The 18,645-nt window shown below is 46.0% G+C and overlaps 1 protein-coding gene across 3 annotated transcripts; it reads left to right on the top strand.

Moving 5' to 3' along the window:
- The first annotated feature begins 9,496 nt into the window (after positions 1-9,496).
- LOC519132 (serpin B3) lies at positions 9,497-18,645 on the top strand. Of its 3 annotated transcripts, none has more exons than XM_024984458.2 (8): positions 9,497-9,574; positions 11,694-11,916; positions 12,503-12,559; positions 14,290-14,418; positions 14,732-14,849; positions 16,033-16,175; positions 16,466-16,621; positions 17,699-18,645. In XM_024984458.2, exons 2-8 carry the CDS (start codon positions 11,752-11,754, stop codon positions 18,101-18,103), a joined length of 1,173 nt encoding a protein of 390 aa, XP_024840226.1. In that variant the 5' UTR covers positions 9,497-9,574; positions 11,694-11,751; the 3' UTR covers positions 18,104-18,645. The 3 variants fall into 3 exon arrangements, with proteins under 3 accessions (XP_024840226.1, XP_024840225.1, XP_059737099.1); XM_024984457.2 differs by having other exon boundaries at positions 9,501-9,574; positions 11,727-11,916; XM_059881116.1 differs by lacking the exon at positions 9,497-9,574 and having other exon boundaries at positions 11,607-11,916.

The following is an 18,645-nucleotide window of genomic DNA, read 5'->3' as shown; positions in this document are numbered from 1 at the left end:
TCATTTGGAGCTGATATGTTTATAACATAGATTGGCATGATGGTTTCACAGATATATACTCACCTCAAAACTCATGACGTTCATACATTAAATACATACAGCTCTTTATACATCATTCATACATGAAGAAAGTTATTTTTGAACACAAAGTAATAAAAATCAATGTGTGACTTTAAACATAAAGAAAATAGATGCTTAATAAAGAATATAATGCATATACACCACAGGACAGGCTTCCCTGGTGGTGCAGTGATAAGGAATCTGACTGCCAAGCAGGACACCTGGGTTCAAAAAAGAGCTGGACATGAGGTAGTGACTAAACAACACAACACCAGACACCACAGGACACCAACTTGTGCCCATGGGATTGCACAAAGCTAAAATTAAAAGACTGGTCAAACCCTGTGTGGAGAAAACGTGGATCAACCGGAACTCTCCCACACCACTGGTAAGGATACAAAAGCTGCAACCACTCAGGAAAATAGTCATGCAATTTTATTTTTTCCATCTTTATTAAAATATTATTGGCCCATAGCACTGAGTAAGTTGAAGGTGAACATGCAGTACACTCATTTTCTACATACAAATCTGATACACTCATTTTCTACAAAGTGACCACCAGCACAGCTTGCACTAACACTGCTCTCTCAGGGAAGAGGAATCATTTGGAGGTGATATGTTTATTACACAGATTGGCATGATGGTTTCACAGATATATACTCACCTCAAAACTCATGACATTCATACATTAAATACGTACAGCTCTTTATACACCATTCATCATTCATACATCATTCACACTCTCTCATCACAGTATTGCCATTTCTTTTTCGGGAGGTGTGTTGTTCAAGAACAGGTGTCACACTGTTGATCTCTAAGGGGGAGGGGAAGCTGGGGTCTCCTATGCTGCCATCTGGGTGATGTCTCCAGAAAACCACATATCTCCTTGGCTGAGCAATGCACTTCTAGAGAAAGTCTTTCTCAAGTACACAAAGTGGCACATATCACTACTTTCTTACAGGGTTAAAAGTTGACCAGACTATTACCAGACCAGTAATTCCACATCCTGATTTTACCCAAGAGATATGAATACATCCACCACAAAAGGACTAAGACACAAATGTTCACTGAAGCCTTATTCGTAATGGCCAGAAAGCTGGCAAAACCTCAAATGTCTAACAGGTGAACGAAAATACAAACACAAGAATAGTACTTAGAGATAAAAAGGAAAAAACTACTGACAACATGGATTAAACTCCTACCTGCTGTGCTGTGCAAAGAAGAAACTGAAAAGAATGAGTGCGTGTTATGTAATCCCCTCAGATGACAATTTTAAACTATGGATAAATGTAGCTGGGCATCCCCGGTGGCTCAGTGGTAAAGAACCCGCCTGACAATGCAGGAGACATGGATTTGATCCCTGGGTTGGAAAGGTCCCCTGGAGAAGGGAATGGCTCCTCTCTCCAGTGTTCTTGCCGGGAGAATCCCATGGACAGAGAAGCCTGGTGGGCTACAGTCAGTCCATGGGGTCGCAAGGAGTCAGATAAACCGAACGACTAATCGACAACGAATGTAGTTACATCTCAATACAAGAGACCTTGAAACACTTAGAACAATACGATCATAGGAAATGATAGTAAAAAATACAAAGAAGTGATAGCCAATTATTAAATATGAAAGCGAGTATTTTATTGAATGAGATGGATCAGAGCATAATTTCCCTGTGCTATTTCACTTACGATGAAGATGTATACCGCTAAACACTCATTGGTTGTGTGGCTAATGTAGAGTCTTAAGCTTTGCTATTGGCAGGTTGAATCACTAAACATTTCCAGAGATGAAATAAATGAGGAATCACCTTCATAAGAGAAGAAATTTTGATCGGATTAATAACACAAAGGTTGTATATTAATTGATTACTACACACTGTATTGGCAAGAAATTTTATAAGTTTCATTCATGGGTTTAACCCAACGTATCTTAAAACTATATAACCATTAAACACTCCAGAGTTTTGGTATTTCCTTGTGTTTGAATAAGTATCAGGAATAACATAAAAATGTGTCCAGTGTAAACTCATAGGTAGAAATCTCACATTTAGTTTGAGTAGATTTCCAGACGCTCCTCTGGTTGGGTCTCCAAAAGATCCCAATCTGAAAACAGTGAAAGATTTGAGAAGTTATGTTGTTAGTGAAAAGTTGTCATTACTCCTTCCATCACCTTGCCTTATCTTATCTTCAGAACAGGTTGTTCTGAGCTGAACTACTGCCCTTCGGATGCTGCACTCTTCACAGCTTACAGGAATCTCTATGAGCCAGGGAAGCAGAAGCCCTGTGAGTGGGCCTGTGCAGTCTTGATCCATCAGTAAAGGAGATTTGTCTTGGTTGCTCCCAGGCGTTTCTCATCAGGAAGATCTGAGGGAGGCGACAAGCTCACTGTTCTTTTGTGACATGTGGGCAGGTTGGGAAACCTGCCCCTGTGAACGCAGGAGATTCTCAGCTAGCTAAGTCTGGAGACAGAACACAGGCCCTTGAGCTGTTGCAGCTTCGTACAGTAATAATGCCTCCATAGGCACCTGGAAGCTTGCTCCAAGGGTGCGCTGGGGCAGCCTTCCAGCCTCACGCAGGGGCTGGAACCTCAGCTGTGACGGTCCAGGACCCCGGTCCGCCGCCGGGGCTCAGTCTCTCTGCCTCCCTCTGCACCGCCCTCCCTTCCACCTCTCTCTCTCTCCCCCTCTTTTCCTCTCCCTGCCTCCCTACACGTTCTCTCTCTCTGTCTCTCTCTCTCACCAAACACGCACAGCATCTAAACAAGGGAGCTGGGTCAGCAGGGCTCCACCATTAAATACACCTCGGCTTTGGAGCTAAGCCTCCAGGAAGGCCTCAGGAAAAGCCCCTGCCGGGGCAGCCAGTTTCCCGCGCTGCCCTCCCATCTCCACCCTTGAAACGAGGACTTCGCCTCCTGGGGCTCTGAACTGCTGCCACGCTTAGTGGCCCTGAAACCAGGAACAAGCCAGAGCGCATCTCTCCTCACCCTTCTGGGTTCTGGGGAGGAGAAGCACCGCCGGAGCCACGACAGAGCCGCCCACACCCGCAGGCCGGCCCTGCGAGGCCCTGACCGCCTCCTGCGCGCCGCCCCCCGGCGCCGCGTCCGCTCCAACGCCGCCGCCGGCCCCGCTGCTCCAGGGCCTCGTGTCCTGAGCTCAGTGTCCGCGCTGCGCAGGCTTGCTCAGGATCGCATGGATACAGATAAATGTCTCGTGGTCACGGAGAAATACTGCCATGGCTTCTCTCCAGACTCTTACGAGTGTTTAGTTTGGCTGATAGGATCGCTGGTGGCACCGCACTGAAGAGAACTTCCTCTGCCCCCCACACCCCCCCCCAATTTATTTCTAATCACAGAGCGTGACCTTATGTGTAAATAGATCATAGACATAGCTAGTTAACATAAGATCGTACTGACTCAAGCTGGGTCCTCATCCAATGACTGGACCCTTCTATGAAGAGAAGAGGCACAGGGAAGACGGTCATGTCGAGACAGAGGCACAGGCCCGGAAACTCGAGGAACCACCAGGGAGTAGAAAAGGTAAAGAGATTTCTCCCCGAGAGCCTCGCGAGGAAGTGTGGTCCTGAGAACACACTGATTTTAGACCTCAAGCCTCCAGAAGTGGGAGAGAATGAATACGGTGGTTTGAAACCTCAGTGTGGGCCGCTCACGACAGAGGTCCTAGGAACCTAACACAGTGCCTGGAGAGCAGAGAAGTGCCCTCTCACGCTCCCGTGCCTAAACTGTTAAGTTACGGTAGTTTACTAGAGCAAAAAGTCAACCATTTCAGCAATCAAAAATACATTCAAAGAAGGACATGAGCCCCATCAAAACAACACTGTACATCAACATTCAATGCAGTGCCCTGAATTTCAGGAGCACATCTTGCCGGGTCCAGCCCTGGTGGATCCAGGGAATTCGAAGCGGGGACGGCTTGGCGAGGATCAGGAAACAACTGCTTAATTAAACGTTAATTGAGGATATAAAGAGTAATAGAATAAGGATCGCTCAGTGAGGAAATTCAGTGGAGAAAAGAGGCTGAATAATTCAGCCAGAAGGTAAGAGAAAGAACGACATGGTGAGACCAAGTTTCGGTGAACAAGGCCCGCACTTTATTTTCCAAAGTAGTTTTTATACCTTAAGTTATGCATAGAGGATAATGGGGGAAGGGGTAGAGTCATGCAGTAAGCCAGGCTTTCTTCCTGCAAACTTATCATATGCAAAAGTTTAGGTGATTTGCATCATCTTCTGGCCCAGAGGCCTTTTCCTCTAAAGGTGATTATTCTAAAGTCAGGTGCCAGCCTCCAAAAAGCATTAGATAAAGTTGCATTCCTACAGAGCAAAGGTGTGGTGGGCTATAACAAGAAAAAGAATTACCTCAAGGGTCCCAGGTTACAAACATTAAAGCTACTACTTACACCAATTTTATTAATCAATACACTGCCAGGGACACAGCAGGTAAGGGATATGGAGACTTAGCAGCAAATATTGGCCCAACAAGTGAAAATCCCTTCACCAATACAATTTCTAATCAATCTTTTGACTGCTCAAAGGAATCTGTATTTAGACAGTTTAGAACATCTCATGCCTCTCATAGTTTGGAGGCTCTGAGCAATCACATGTGGCCGGAAAAACCTATTCAGGCAGGCTAGAGGACTTCCAAGGGAGTTTGTAGGTTGAAACACTGTCACACCCAGGAATTATTAACTGGAGCTGTAAGCTAACTCTTTTTTCAGAGCGAGGTAGTGGGGGACAGGTGAAAGCACAAAGCAGAAAGTAGGCAGACTCTGGTTTTGGGGGTAGATTGCTCGAGAATTTCCAGGGAGACTCCTGAGGCTTGATCCTGCCTTTGTGTATGCCAAGCCTCCTTCCTCATGACCTTTGCCAGGGGCGGAGCTCCTCACATGGCTACCAGCAGTGATAGAATTCCAGTTGAGCTATTCCAGATCCTGAAAGATGATGCTGTGGAAAGTGCTGCACTCAATATGCAATATGCCGGCTCCCGGCATCTCCCCGTTTTTTATTTCTTAAAACAGCCAGAAATCTTTCACTGGAAGTACAGGTAATTAGGATGTTCTGTCAGGTGGTCATCAGATGCAGGGAGGAAATCCCTGGAACGAGTTACAGCCAGGCGTTCCTTGAGCAATGATAGACATTTACTGGGGTCTATGGAGTTGACGTTATCTTGCTTGGATCACTGAGAAACTGAAGGTGCTGATGACAGCTGTCCCTGGCAGTCCTGGTGAGATATGTGCTAAAGCCAGAGTCACGTCCGGGAACACAGAGGCTGGTTGCAGAAGTCATGGGGTGGGGAAGGATGGTGCTATCGTGGTCTCAGAGTTTGTCTCAGAGGATGAGGCTTAGGAAGTCAGTGGCCACCAAATGTAAAGGAGCCTTGGCAAACCTCCCTTGTCATTGAGTCCCTGCTTCTAGCACTGTGGTAGAGACCCTTCACTAAGCTCAGTACTAAGTCATGGAACATAATTAAGAACTCAATGAATGGAGAGTGAATCATTAAGAAATTATAAAAATAGATAATCCAACACATTATGTGATCACCCCTACATTCACACCGAATCAAGAAGCCTTCATTCAAATGTAAGAGACCAAGAGTCAGTGATTCCTAGTTCATGCACAAAGAACAGTCTCTCTCTTCCTGCATTCTACCAAAAAATTAAGAGACCCATAAAAGCGAATCCTGGAGGCAGTGCAATTTTTCTGATATGATAAGAAGTTATAGAATAAAATTTTGACTAAGGACTTACTCAGTCCTTCCTTAATATATAATTTTAATCAATTCAAGGGGCTTCCCAGTTGGCACTGGTGGTAAAGAACCAGGTTGCCAACACGGGAGACATAAGAGACCCAGGTTCAATCCCTGGATTGGGAAGATCCCCTGGAGGAGGGCATGGCAACCCACTCCAGTATTCTTGCCTGGAGACTCTCCATGGACAGAGGAGCCTGGTGGGCTACAGTCCAGAGGGTCACAAAGAGTGGGAAACGACTGAAGTGACTTAGCAAACACACACAAAATCAATTGGAATGTTAAATGTCAATCAAAAACTGCTGAAAGGAAGGGCTGTAGAAATGGTTCTAGAGACAGGAGATGTGAGAGAGGGTTGGATGGTGCTAAGCACAGAGTAGGATGACTGTCCCGAGTGGAACTGGAGGCATGGGAATGGGGAGACGGGTGGTGAGAATGAACTGTCTCAGTCTGCCATGACACACCTACAGACAAGACCATTCCCCAACTAAGGGACATTAAGGTAAATCTGATTCATCCTGTTCAGATGCTATTTACATTGTACGGATCTGTATCTGTATGGGAATATTAAAACAGTAATTGATCATATATGAAACGAGTCGCCAGTCCAGGTTCGATGCACGATACTGGATGCTTGGGGCTGGTGCACTGGGACGGCCCAGAGGGATGGTATGGGGAGGGAGGAGGGTTCAGGATGGGGAACACATGTATACCTGTGGCAGATTCATTTTAATTTATGGCAAAACCAATACAATATTGTTAAGTTAAATAAAATAAAATTTAAAAAAATAAATAAATAAAACAGTAATTGGCAGATATCCTGTTATTGAAAGCTTGAAGGGTTTTCTCAAGTAACCAGTTTACCTGCAGATGGGTATGACCACGTGCGTAATAAGAAGGAAGAGATAAAATGCCCCCTAGGATGTGCACCTCAGCAAAGCTGGTGAACCTTCACGCCCTTCACAAGGAAGGAAGAAAACAGGAGGAGATCAGAGGAGCTATTTTGAAGCAACCTACACAGGTATTAGAAATATGTGGGATGGTTCCTGGACATGTCATTTCCTCTTCAGTTGTATTGGATTCTGGGATTCATGATGCCAATGATGTTGGTATATTTAGAAAATACCCAAAGACGGGTGGCAAGTACTGACTTGCAGAATCGTCTGAGAAGTGCTGAGTGTCCTGTGACACTGTGTGACATCGTGGTGTCTTCACCTTGTCTAATACATGCCAGGAGCACTTTTGAAAAGGAGAGGGACAAGGATGTGATATGGATTCTTATTTGAACTAACCAAAGTTCCCTCTAAATTTAAGCAAAATCCTTTGCTTTGCATACATGCTCAGTCGTGTCCCACTCTTTGCCACCCTATGGACTGACTGTTGCCCGACAGACTCCTCTGTCCCTGGGATTTCCCAGGCAAGAATACTGGAGTGGGTTGCCATTTCCTCCTCCAGAACAAAATCTTGATCTTCATCAGTTAGTTGCTTTTCCTCAAAGCCAGCCTCTGCACCACCAACCTTGGTAACTTACTCACAGGAGGAATCAGCTCAGTCAGTGGTTCCCTTGAGTCCTCGACTCCTGCTCTGTCCCCTGGGCTTCCTCCAGGACCAGCCGGGGCTCCTTGCTTCTGTCTCTGGGCTCAGAGCCCTTTCTCTTTGAACCCAAAGACGTTCACCCTGCTCTGGCCTATTCACCCTGTTCACCCTGCCCAGGGGGCTTCCCTGCTCTCTGACAGCGCCCGTGACCCAGCCTTGACTGGGACCTCTTATACCTCATGTTTGTTGTTTTTCATCCTGGGTCTTTTCTCCTGCTATTTCCTTCTTCTTTACACTCAGCTTCCCATCAGACTCCAGCAGACTCCATCCTCGCTCAGCCCACCCAGTCTCAGCTCTGGGGTCTTTGACCTCCAGTGTCATTCAGGGGTCAGGACACATAACCAGGAGGAGCCCTAAGAGCAGCAGGGCTGAGCTCAGGAATCATCTTTCCGGTTTAGGCACACAGGTCTCCCCTTCCTCCAGCTCGTGTCTCCATCCCTGTGCTTCTGGGACTCTGAGGTGGGTGAGGCTTCCTGTGAGTGGGTGCTGTGCTGGGACTGCAGCCTTGGACCAAGCGCAGTACTGAGTGCCGGGGTGAGGAGAGGATTGGAGCCCACACACACGTGCTTTCTCCTAACCTGCTGGAAGTAAAGTGGTGCAGCTGCTGGGGAAGGCAGTCTGGTAGTTCTTCTAAATCAATCAGAGAGTGAAATTCAGCCAATCAATCGATCAAGTGTAAACTTACCGCTGACCCACAGATTTCATTCTTAAGTATATGCCTAAGAAATTAAAACATACGTCCACACTGAAACTGCTAAATTTTACACAACCCTAAAAGAGTATCTGAAACCCTGCCTTCCTCCCTAATGACTGTGGCGTCCTTGGAGGAGAAATTAGGGACCCATTCCCACACCTTTATATTTTGTGGGAGAACGTGATCTCTACTGAGAGGGCAGAAGACGCAGCTTCTTTTCATCTAAACACAAGGAGATTTGTCAGTAAAGGCCCCGAGTCTGTCTACACCTCCCTGTGGGGAGTGGATACACGCGCAGCCTCCTGGAACCAGCTACCTGCCTGGAGAGCTCACCTGGGCAATTCACCACCTGGGCTTCTGTTCAGTCACTCTGTGGCTCATTTCTGTTATCTGTGAAATGGGGAAAACCAACTCACCAACCTAAACATGGTACTAAAGAGGAAAATCGGTGAATACAAAACCCCCTCAGTAAATAGTCAGCAGTGTTTAATATTATTCTATTACAGGAACACCAGATGCTTGAAGAGATGAGACTCCAGTGGTGAGACTCAGCCATGCCATTCAAAGAACACATTTTTTCCTCTTTTTTTCTTACAGACATTTAACTCTGTTGTTCTAGTCATGAATCAGAAGTGGGTGTGCTGCAGTTCAGGATGATGGAGAAATGTTGTAGTTCTGGAGCTCAAGCTATTTACTTTTCTGAGAAATCTTCGTAAAAAGCATTAGAAAACTGCCCTTAAAATGGGTCCTGTTTGTATCCGTTGTTCTTCTCACTGAGAGCAAGTGAGTCTGCTGGAAAATGAGCTGCCCTCTGACCTTAGCAACCAGGGCACAGCTGGGATTAACCACGAGGACAATGGGGTCACCGGGAGGACCGCGCCAGGGTCCAGCCTCGAGGGGAGGCAAATCACCCCTGGTCTCCACCTACAGCTGACACAGTTTGCCAATGTCTCTTCAGCTGAGACATTGAGCTATTTTCCCAGGTATACAAAATATTTTTAAAGAAACAACCTTTTCAGAACTTAAAAACTGTCAGCGTTTCAATTGTTTGTGTTAGAAATGGTCTTAAACACGAGTCAACATGTATTAACAAGAGAAGAAAGATTTTTAAGGGTTATTTCTGGCTGGGCCTAGTTCCTCAGGGCACGTGAAGAATCTGCCACATAAGTGTACTGTCACAGGTGCCGGAAAGGCATGTACATGCGTTTCCCATGAGCACGGATGGTAGGGCACAATCTCTTCTGCAGAAGGAAAGGACCTACAGGAGTTGGTGAATAATCTTGTCTTGACTCATAAAGACTTCTTCCTCATGAAGTTGAAGGTAACTGGTGAAGAAATCAGAAGTTGATCTTGAAATGCCACCTGCCTTGAGGAAAGGGCGGCGGCTGGTAGAGGTATATATATTCAGGGCTGAGCACGCCCGGCACACAGGCTTGCAGGCTGCCTGCCCACCTCTGCTTCCTCCAGGAACACAGGTAAGTGCTTCCAGCAGCTCTGGGCTAACTCAGGAGTCCTTTCTGAAAATAATAATGAATGTGATGTTTTATCGTGCGTGTGTTAAATATTTCATTTGGTATGATGGTATTTGACATATTCTGCCACAGAAGAACTTTTTCTCCTGATTTAGTCCATAGGTAATTTACTTATTTCTAAAAGAAAACCCGCGTTCCCTCGGGAGCACGTGTATCAGGGGTAGGCTGTCCAGCATCCACAGATCCTTCAAGTAAGGCACGGAGGTACCTGATGGGAGATGGCTGGATGTTACCACATCCGTTTTGCCTTTGAATCTGTTATAAATTCACTGGGAAAGACCTGGAGGCTGGGGAAAATTGAAAGGAAAAAGAAAAGGGGGCAGCATGGATGGGATGGTTATACAGCATCACGGACTCAATGAATAGGAATTTGGACAAACTCTGGGAGGTAGTGGAGGACAGAAGAGCTTGTCCATGGAGTGCAAAGAGTTGGACATGACTTAGCAACTGAACAACAACAACACAACCTCTGTTCAGTTCAGTTCAGTTTAGTCACTCAGTCCTGTCCAACTCCTTGTGACCGCATGAATCGTAGCAAGCCAAGCCTCCCTGTCCGTCACCAACTCCCAGAGTTCACTCAGACTCACCTCTTTCGAGTCAGTGATGCCATCCAGCCATCTCATCCTCTGTTGTCCCCTTTTCCTCCTGCCCCTAATCCCTCCCAGCATCAGTGTCTTTTCCAATGAGTCAACTCTTCACATGAGGTGGCCAAAGTACTGGAGTTTCATCATTAGCATCATTCCTTCCAAAGAAATCCCAGGGCCGATCTCCTTCAGAATGGACTGGTTGGATCTCCTTGCAGTCCAAGGGACTCTCAAGAGTCTTCTCCAACACCACAGTTCAAAAGCATCAATTCTTCGCCACTCAGCTTTCTTCACAGTCCAACTCTCATATCCATACATGACCACAGGAAAAACCATAGCCTTGACTAGACGGACCTATGTTTGCGAATTAATGTCTCTGCTTTTGAATATGCTATCTAGGTTGGTCATAACTTTCCTTCCAAGGAGTAAGCGTCTTTTAATTTCATGGCTGCAGTCACCATCTGCAGTGATTTTGGAGCCCAGAAATATAAAGTCTGACACTGTTTCCACTGTTTCTCCATCTATTTCCCATGAAGTGATGGTACCAGATGCCATGATCTTCGTTTTCTGAATGTTGAGCTTTAAGCCAACTTTTTCACTCTCCACTTTCACTTTCATCAAGAGGCTTTTTAGTTCCTCTTCACTTTCTGCCCTAAGGGTGATGTCATCTTCATATCTGCAGTTATTGATATTTCTCCTGGCAATCTTGATTCCAGCTTGTGTTTCTTCCAGTCCAGCGTTTCTCATGATGTACTCTGCATAGAAGTTAAATAAGCAAGGTGACGATATACAGCCTTGATGTACTCCTTTTCCTATTTGGAACCAGTCTGTTGTTCCATGTCCAGTTCCAACTGTTGCTTCCTGACCTGCATACAAATTTCTCAAGAGGCAGGTCAGGTGGTCTGGTATTACCATCTCTTTCAGAATTTTCCACAGTTTACTGTGATCCACACAGTCAAAGGCTTTGGCATAGTCAATTAAGCAGAAATAGATGTTTTTCTGGAACTCTCTTGCTTTTTACCTCTGTTATAAAGCACTGTTTACCCACTCTTGTATAGTCAGTAAGGAAGAAACAGTAAAGATACGCTATTACTTTTTAGAAAAATGTTCTTTAAATACTAATTTCAATAGTCGTCTAATTATGAGATGGATACAGGTACATCTCTCAATTATGAAATGTATAACATCAAGTTTCTATTATATTTAAGAAACGTTTTCTATAAATAAGGCTTCCCAGGTGGCACTAGTGGTAAAGAACAAATCTACCAGTCCAGGAGCTGTAAGCGATGTGGGTTCAGTCCCTGGGTGGGGAAGATCCCCTGGAGGAAGGCATAGCAACCCACTCCGGTATTCCTAATTTCAAGTCTTCTAATTACTAAATGTATACAAAGGAAAAATCTTCGTTGCCAGAAATCCACAACCCACACATAAGGCATTTCTTTTAGAAATTCTCATTACAGACTACCTTCCTTCCCTAGAGTGATGATAAAATGCATCTGATGCTCTTCCAGGACTTCCAGACCACATCCGGCCACCATGAGTTCCCTCAGTGAAGCAATCATCCACCTTGCAATTGATCTGTTCCACCAGATCAGAAAATCAGAGAAGGAAAACATCTTCCTGTCGCCTTTCAGTATCTCGTCAGCCTTAGCCATGACTTACTTAGGGGCCCGAGAAAACACCGCATCAGAAATGCAGAAGGTAGGTGGCAGCTGCCTTTCCATCACAGGTTTGCATGGGTTGTCTGCTGGCTGCTGTGCAGATGACCACAGGTTTGCTGTCCCTGTGTCCCACGGGAAGCTCAAGCAGCCCCACGACTGGGTGGGCACAGAGAGGGGCACGCACTCTCCCGCAGGGCTCCCCACCTGCTTCCTGTGCCTGGACTTCCTCTGGGGGCTGGGATGAAGCCCTCCAGTTGCCCAACAACCAGAGGTGAGGCTTTAATGGAAGAGTTCACTGGAAGTGAGGCCCTGACTAAAATCCACGGGAGACCTCTTTACATGTTTCCTCAATGATGAATGAGAAACGAGACACGGTTCTTTAAAGTGGACAGCGCTCAAGCAGCTTTGTGTTTTCCACACACAGACTGTGTTTTTTAAGGATGAAGCTTTCACTGAACATTTCTGTGTGCTTTTTGTTTCCTCTTGAGTTTGTCTCGTGAGGGGCGGTTATTTGGTATATAGTTTTGTCTGTGGGTATTCTTTTGTCCTTCCGTTCTTTCATTTTTACTTACTCTGATGTGTATAGATCGTTACAGACTCCTTGTCCGACTCCCTGTCTTCTCCAGGTCCTTCACTTCAATGAAATCACAGAGAAGCCAAGAGGAACAGCGACAAGAAATCCCGTGAGTCAGAGAGCATTGGATGTAGAGAGGGTCATATGTCCAAGAGGGTCGTAGCTTAAACTGGGGATTTCAGATAGACTGGGAAAAGTCCATTTTTAGAGGTCATGCTAGGCAAACTGGAGAGAGTTGTTTCTCAGTTCACGTGTGTGCGCGTGGGAAATCATTTCGGCTATGTCCTACTCTATGTGACCCCATGAACTGTAACCCTCCAGGTTCCTCTGTCCGTGGGGTTCTCCAGGCAAAAATACTGCAGTGGGTTGCCGTACCCGCCTCCAGGGGATCTTCCCACCCCAGGGACTGAACCAGCATCTCTCATGTCTCCTGCATCAGCATACAGGTCCTTTACCACTGGCACCACCTGGAAAGCCCTCTCATTTCACATTACATGCTTATTTACTTCCCTGGTAGCTCAGACGGCACAGCATCTGCCTGCAATGAGGGAGACCTGGGTTCGATCCCTGGGTCAGGAAGATGCCCTGGAGAAGGAAATGGAAACCCACTCCAGTACTCTTGCCGGGAAAATCCCATGGACGGAGGAGCCTGGTAGGCTACAGTCCGTGGGATCACAAAGAGTCAGACATGACTGAGCAACTTCACTTCCCTTCCCGTCCCTTCACTTATTTACTTCATATCTTTGTTTTTCTGAAAGGAGAGAAGCATATGCTTAACATCAGGGACTCTGAAACCTGAAGGAGCTTCAAATAGTGATCTGCTGTTCAGGAATGAGGAACATGGCAAAAATACGATGGCTCTCAGCCACAGTGACTCCATCCCAATTAGCCAGGGGCAATAAAAGGGTTGCTGCATCGCACCCAAATACATTCAAATAGGACAGCAGGGCCAGGAAACTCTGGTAAACGCTGGTAAACTCTGGAAACTCTCATAAAGGTTATATATTATTATATAGAATAAAAATGAGTATATTAATCACAATATGTTCCTATAATTGCATAGACTTAATTAGCTCTTAGATTAAGAGCAATAAGCATACGATCAAGTGTATTATGGAGTATTTTGGAAAATGAATGAGAGCTACGTTTTATCTAAATAGTCTAAAACTCTTAGCCAGAAAGTGAGAGATTCTGAACTGAGACAAGCTTACGTTGAAAAAGTTATCTGTATCTCCTTGGAGAAGTTTCTAAGCTCTCTGAGCTCTCCTGTCTTCATGCGAATGGCACTGAAGACTTAGAGATGCTGAGGTACAGCTGTTCCCAGGCTATCTGGCACCCACTGTTCCCGCACTGGGAAGTGTGGCCATCACAGTGAAGAGCCACAGATCACAGTCAACAGGTCTTCGAAGGTAATCCCCCAAAGGATATAACAGGGCATCGAATCACAGCATAGGACGACACACAGAGTTCATGTTCTCACACAGCTGGTGACTTAGAAATTCTCTATGGCTCCAGGCCTCCAGGAGCTTATGTTTAGCTGAGACCTTTACCCTAACCGTTGAAGACGACTGAGACACAGTGCAATAATGGAATGCTGATGCATCTCTAGTTCAACAGAGAAAAGGTTGGAGTGTGTTAGAGCAGGAAGAGAGAGTTACCTGGAAGATTTAATGTAAAGATTAGGAAAGCTAATTCCAGTAACACGCGCCAATTAGGGGAAATAACCACAACCATCATCCCTGGGGATACCTCCCTCTAGACAGGGATCCAACAGACCCCTGGGGGTGTAGAGTTCACATTGACAGAGATTCCAATGAGCTCACTTTTCAACATTTGAAGGTTGAAAGGCCAGGAAATGTTCATCATCACTTTCAAAAGCTTCTGATGGAATTAAAGAAATCCACTGATGCCTATGAGCTGAGTGTCGCCAACAGGCTCTACGGAGAAAAGGAGTTTCGGTTTCTCCAGGTGAGTTTCCTGGTCTGTCACGCCTTTGGTCTGCATCCCTGGTCCTCGGGCCCCATCTCCTAATGGGCGGAGGGTGCAGAGGAGCCTGGGGACCCACATGGGGGCATTACTCCCAGGGGCGCCAGGCTCCCCGACCACAACTGCACCCGCTGGAGTGTCCAGAGGCTGATAGCACAGCAGTGAGGGGAGGCTAGGGATTGGCTTGTGAACTCTGTTTGATCAGGATTTAACACATTTAATTTAATTTGGGAATACCTACATAGTTATTGATAAATTACTTTTCATTCCTGCTATCTTCCTGCTCATGTCATAGGAATACATGGATAATGTTCAGAAATTTTATTTAGCCAGTGTGGAATCTGCTGATTTTAAAAATGCTGCAGAGGAAAGTCGAAAGATGATTAATTCCTGGGTGGAGAGCCAAACCAATGGTAGGTTATGAGAGAGTCACTCATTACAAATCCCGGCTGAGTCCCCACTGTGTGTGAACACGGTGCTGGACCCTGACCGGGCTGTCAGGAGAGGGGTGAGACGAGACTGCAGAGGGTGGGGAGGTCCTGCAGGGGGTGGATGGTCCACGTCATGCAGAGAGAAACGGGTGGGGGTGCTCCCAGGGCCAGCCCCCTGCAGGCACAGCTGGGTCTGGATGACAGTGTCTTGTGGATCCCAAGTCTCTGCTCAGACTTCAGGTTGATTCATAAGTTGTTCTTTAAATTAAAGGCGTAACTTCCGGGTTATAATCCCTAAGTGAAAATATGAAGAGTCCACTTTTGCTTTCTTAACTGGGAAACAGCCGCTCTCCGTTACACCATCCTTCTTGCAGAAATGACCACCTGCAGGAGAAGGATCCTGGCCCACGTCCCCCTCCCACTGGATTGTCACAGTGTCCACCCCACCCAGGGAGGGGCTGGACAACGTCTCCATCCCATGAACCATATCCTACCTCCCTTCCGAAACATAGGCTTAACCTACAGCAACTCAATGTGCAGAATGAAGAAGACAGGGAATGGAAACAAGAGACAAAGCTATTGAGGGAACAGGAAGGGAGGAAAGGGAAGAAGAAAACTGACCAGTAAAGGTCAGCTGAAATCAGTTCTTCAGAATTGATGACCTGTTCATCAGTTCTGATGCACAAGGTATTGTCAGAATTGATGACCTAGAATTCTTGGGTCAGGAAGAGCCCCTGAAGGAGGGCACGGCATCCCACTCCAGTATTCTTGCCTAGAGAGTCCCATGGACAGAGGAGCCTGGTGGGCTGCAGTCCGTGGGCTCACAGACTGAAGAGGCTTAGCACAGCATGGCATCTTAAGTATCATAGAAATATCATGGCATCTTAAATATCAGAAATCAGTTCATCAGGATTCCTTGTGAAATGACTGATGTCCCCACACACACAGACTGAACACCTTCCCAGTCAGGAGCAGGAGCGTCTGCATGAGGGCGACTCCATCAGGCTCGGGCCGTGAGCAAAGCCTCACCTGGTGAACCGCTGGGCGTGGAGTCCCTCACGGGCTGACGTGTCAATATTTAATCATCACTTGTAACTTCCAACGCATCTGAGAGATCAACCACTCGTGCCTTTCATGACAGACCTTTGATTTTCTGTCTTTGCAGGAAAAATCAAGGACCTATTTCCCAAAGACTCTCTCGACAGCTCTACTGTTCTGGTTCTGGTGAACGCCGTCTACTTCAAAGGGCAGTGGAACCAGAAATTTAAGGAAGAACATACTGCAGAGGAAAAGTTTTGGCTGAACAAGGTATTGTCTGTAATTTACGTGTATAACAAAGTGTAGCTACATGCACTGTGAAATTTAAATGCATGGTAATTAATATATAACTCGTACAGAGGATAGAATTTGTCAAAGCTTATTTTCTTGTCCTTTTTTTAAACTTTATTAACCTGGGATTCCTTGAAGAAACTCTTATCTCTAAGACACAAATTTCCCAGATCATCTCTTAGGAGGCTGAGTTTGGTGTCTCAATAATACTATCTTTTTTCCTGGACTACTGCTCACTTGGCATTCTTTTGCACATGAATTTATTGCAGGATACAAGCAAACCTGTGCAGATGATGAAACAAACCAATAGTTTCAAGTTCGTGTCACTGGAGGACGTGCAAGCCAAGATCCTGGAAATCCCGTACAAAGGCGAAGAGCTAAGCATGTTGGTGCTGCTGCCCAATGAAGTAGATGGTCTGCAGGAGGTAAAACCTGGTATTCACAGTCTCCTTGCCATTGCTCACATTTCCAGTGATTCAGTGCTTGTGTGGGCTGCTCATAGATTGGTAGTACTGGCTGGCAGCATAGAACAAAAAATAATAATAATAATAATAACATCTGCTACCGCTACTGCTACTGCTACTGCTACTGCTAAGTCACTTCAGTCGTGTCTGACTCTGTGCGACCCCATAAACGGCAGCCCACCAGGCTCCCCCGTCCCTGGGATTCTCCAGGCAATAACACTGGAGTGGGCTGCCATTTCCTTCTCCAATGCATGAAAGTGAAAAGTGAAAGTGAAGTCGCTCAGTTGTGTCCGGCCCTCAGCGACCCCGTGGACTGCAGCCCACCAGGCTCCCCCGTCCCTGGGATTCTCCAGGCAATAACACTGGAGTGGGCTGCCATTTCCTTCTCCAATGCATGAAAGTGAAAAGTGAAAGTGAAGTCGCTCAGTTGTGTCCGGCCCTCAGCGACCCCGTGGACTGCAGCCCACCAGGCTCCTCCATCCATGGGATTTTCCAGGCAAGAGTACTGGAGTAGGTGCCAGTGGCTCAATGGTAAAGAATCCGCCTACAGTGTGCGAGCCACAGGAGACACGGGTTCAATCCCTGGGTCAGGAAGGTCCCCTCGAGGAAGAAATGACAACCCACTCCAGTATTTCTGCCTGGGAAATGCCATGGACAGAGGAGCCTGGAGGGATACAGACCATGGGGTCACAAAGTGTCAGACATGACCTTCACATGAAACACATGTTGTTTCATTTCTGTGTGCATGTTTATATAACACACATCCACACATGTGTATAGACATTTCTGTATACGCGTATATAGTGTACATACATACATAAAAAGAGCAAAGTTATAAATGTATAACAACATTTATTTGATCATATGATATATATTCAGGACTGTTATTGTTTCCTCCTCAGAGAAAATCTAATAAACTGAATCTCCTGTATTCATGTTTACTGTTAAAATAAAGGTTTCCCAGACATTTCAATCCAAGGTTAGGTGGGCTCCATGACCATGAGAATCCTGACAGTTGTTCCTTTTCCACTGTTACAGCTTGAAGACCAGCTCACTGCTGAGAAGTTAATAGCGTGGACGAGCCCACAGAATATGAGGAAGAGACAAGTGGACTTATACCTGCCTCGGTTTAAAGTGGAAGAGAGCTACGACCTCGTGCCCACACTGCGAGCCCTGGGGATGGTGGACGCCTTCCGTGATGGGGTGGCCGACTTCTCAGGCATGACCGGGGGACGCGATCTGGTGGTGTCAAAGGTCTTCCACAAGTGCTTTGTGGAGGTGACCGAGGAGGGCACGGAGGCCGCGGCTGCTACCGGTGTGGGTGTTCGTGTCTTATCAGCACCGTTTCGAGAGAGTTTCCGCTGCGATCACCCTTTCCTGTTCCTCATCAAGCACATCAAGACCAACAGCATCCTCTTCTGTGGCCGAGTCTCTTCCCCTTAGACCCTTGGGCAGCGGCCACACTCGGGGACATTCAGAGAGCTGTTCCCGGAGCTTGAATGCTGGTGTAACAGGTTCCCTTGGATTCGTTTTCCTTTCCAATCTCACAGTCACCACTGAGCATGTACTGGTGGAAGTATGAATATGACGTCTGTCTATCGCTCTCCTTCCACAAACATGTAAACGGACTCTAACTCTCCGTGATAACTCCTTTCTGCACAAAATGTTCAATATATTTTAAAAGATTAGCTGATTCATGTCAATGTATGGCAAAAACCACCACAATATTGTAAACTAATTAGCCTCCACTTAAAATAAATTAATAAGAAAAGATTATTTCTATACTCTATCTCTACTAAGCTTCAAATATCATAGCTCTTATTAAAAAGTTACATATACTAAAAAATATATACTGTAAATCATATATACTCTTCACCTAGGCACTCACATTTCTTTGAATTTAGGTGGTATGTGGGACACTTACATGTCTAAAGCTTTTGATTTTGTGAAATACATTATCAATAAAACAATGATTTATTCATGTC

The sequence above is a fragment of the Bos taurus genome, chromosome 24 (genome assembly GCF_002263795.3).
Source record: "Bos taurus isolate L1 Dominette 01449 registration number 42190680 breed Hereford chromosome 24, ARS-UCD2.0, whole genome shotgun sequence".
Lineage (NCBI taxonomy): Eukaryota > Metazoa > Chordata > Mammalia > Artiodactyla > Bovidae > Bos > Bos taurus.
This window is presented reverse-complemented; position numbering and strand designations above follow the sequence as displayed.

Coding starts and splice junctions, on each gene's coding strand:
- LOC519132 (XM_024984458.2), top strand. CDS start 11,752: ATGAGTTCCCTCAGTGAAGCAATCATCCACCTTGCAATTGATCTGTTC. Junction 14,419..14,731: donor AGGAGTTTCGGTTTCTCCAG/GTGAGTTTCCTG, acceptor CTCATGTCATAG/GAATACATGGATAATGTTCA. Junction 14,850..16,032: donor GGTGGAGAGCCAAACCAATG/GTAGGTTATGAG, acceptor CTGTCTTTGCAG/GAAAAATCAAGGACCTATTT.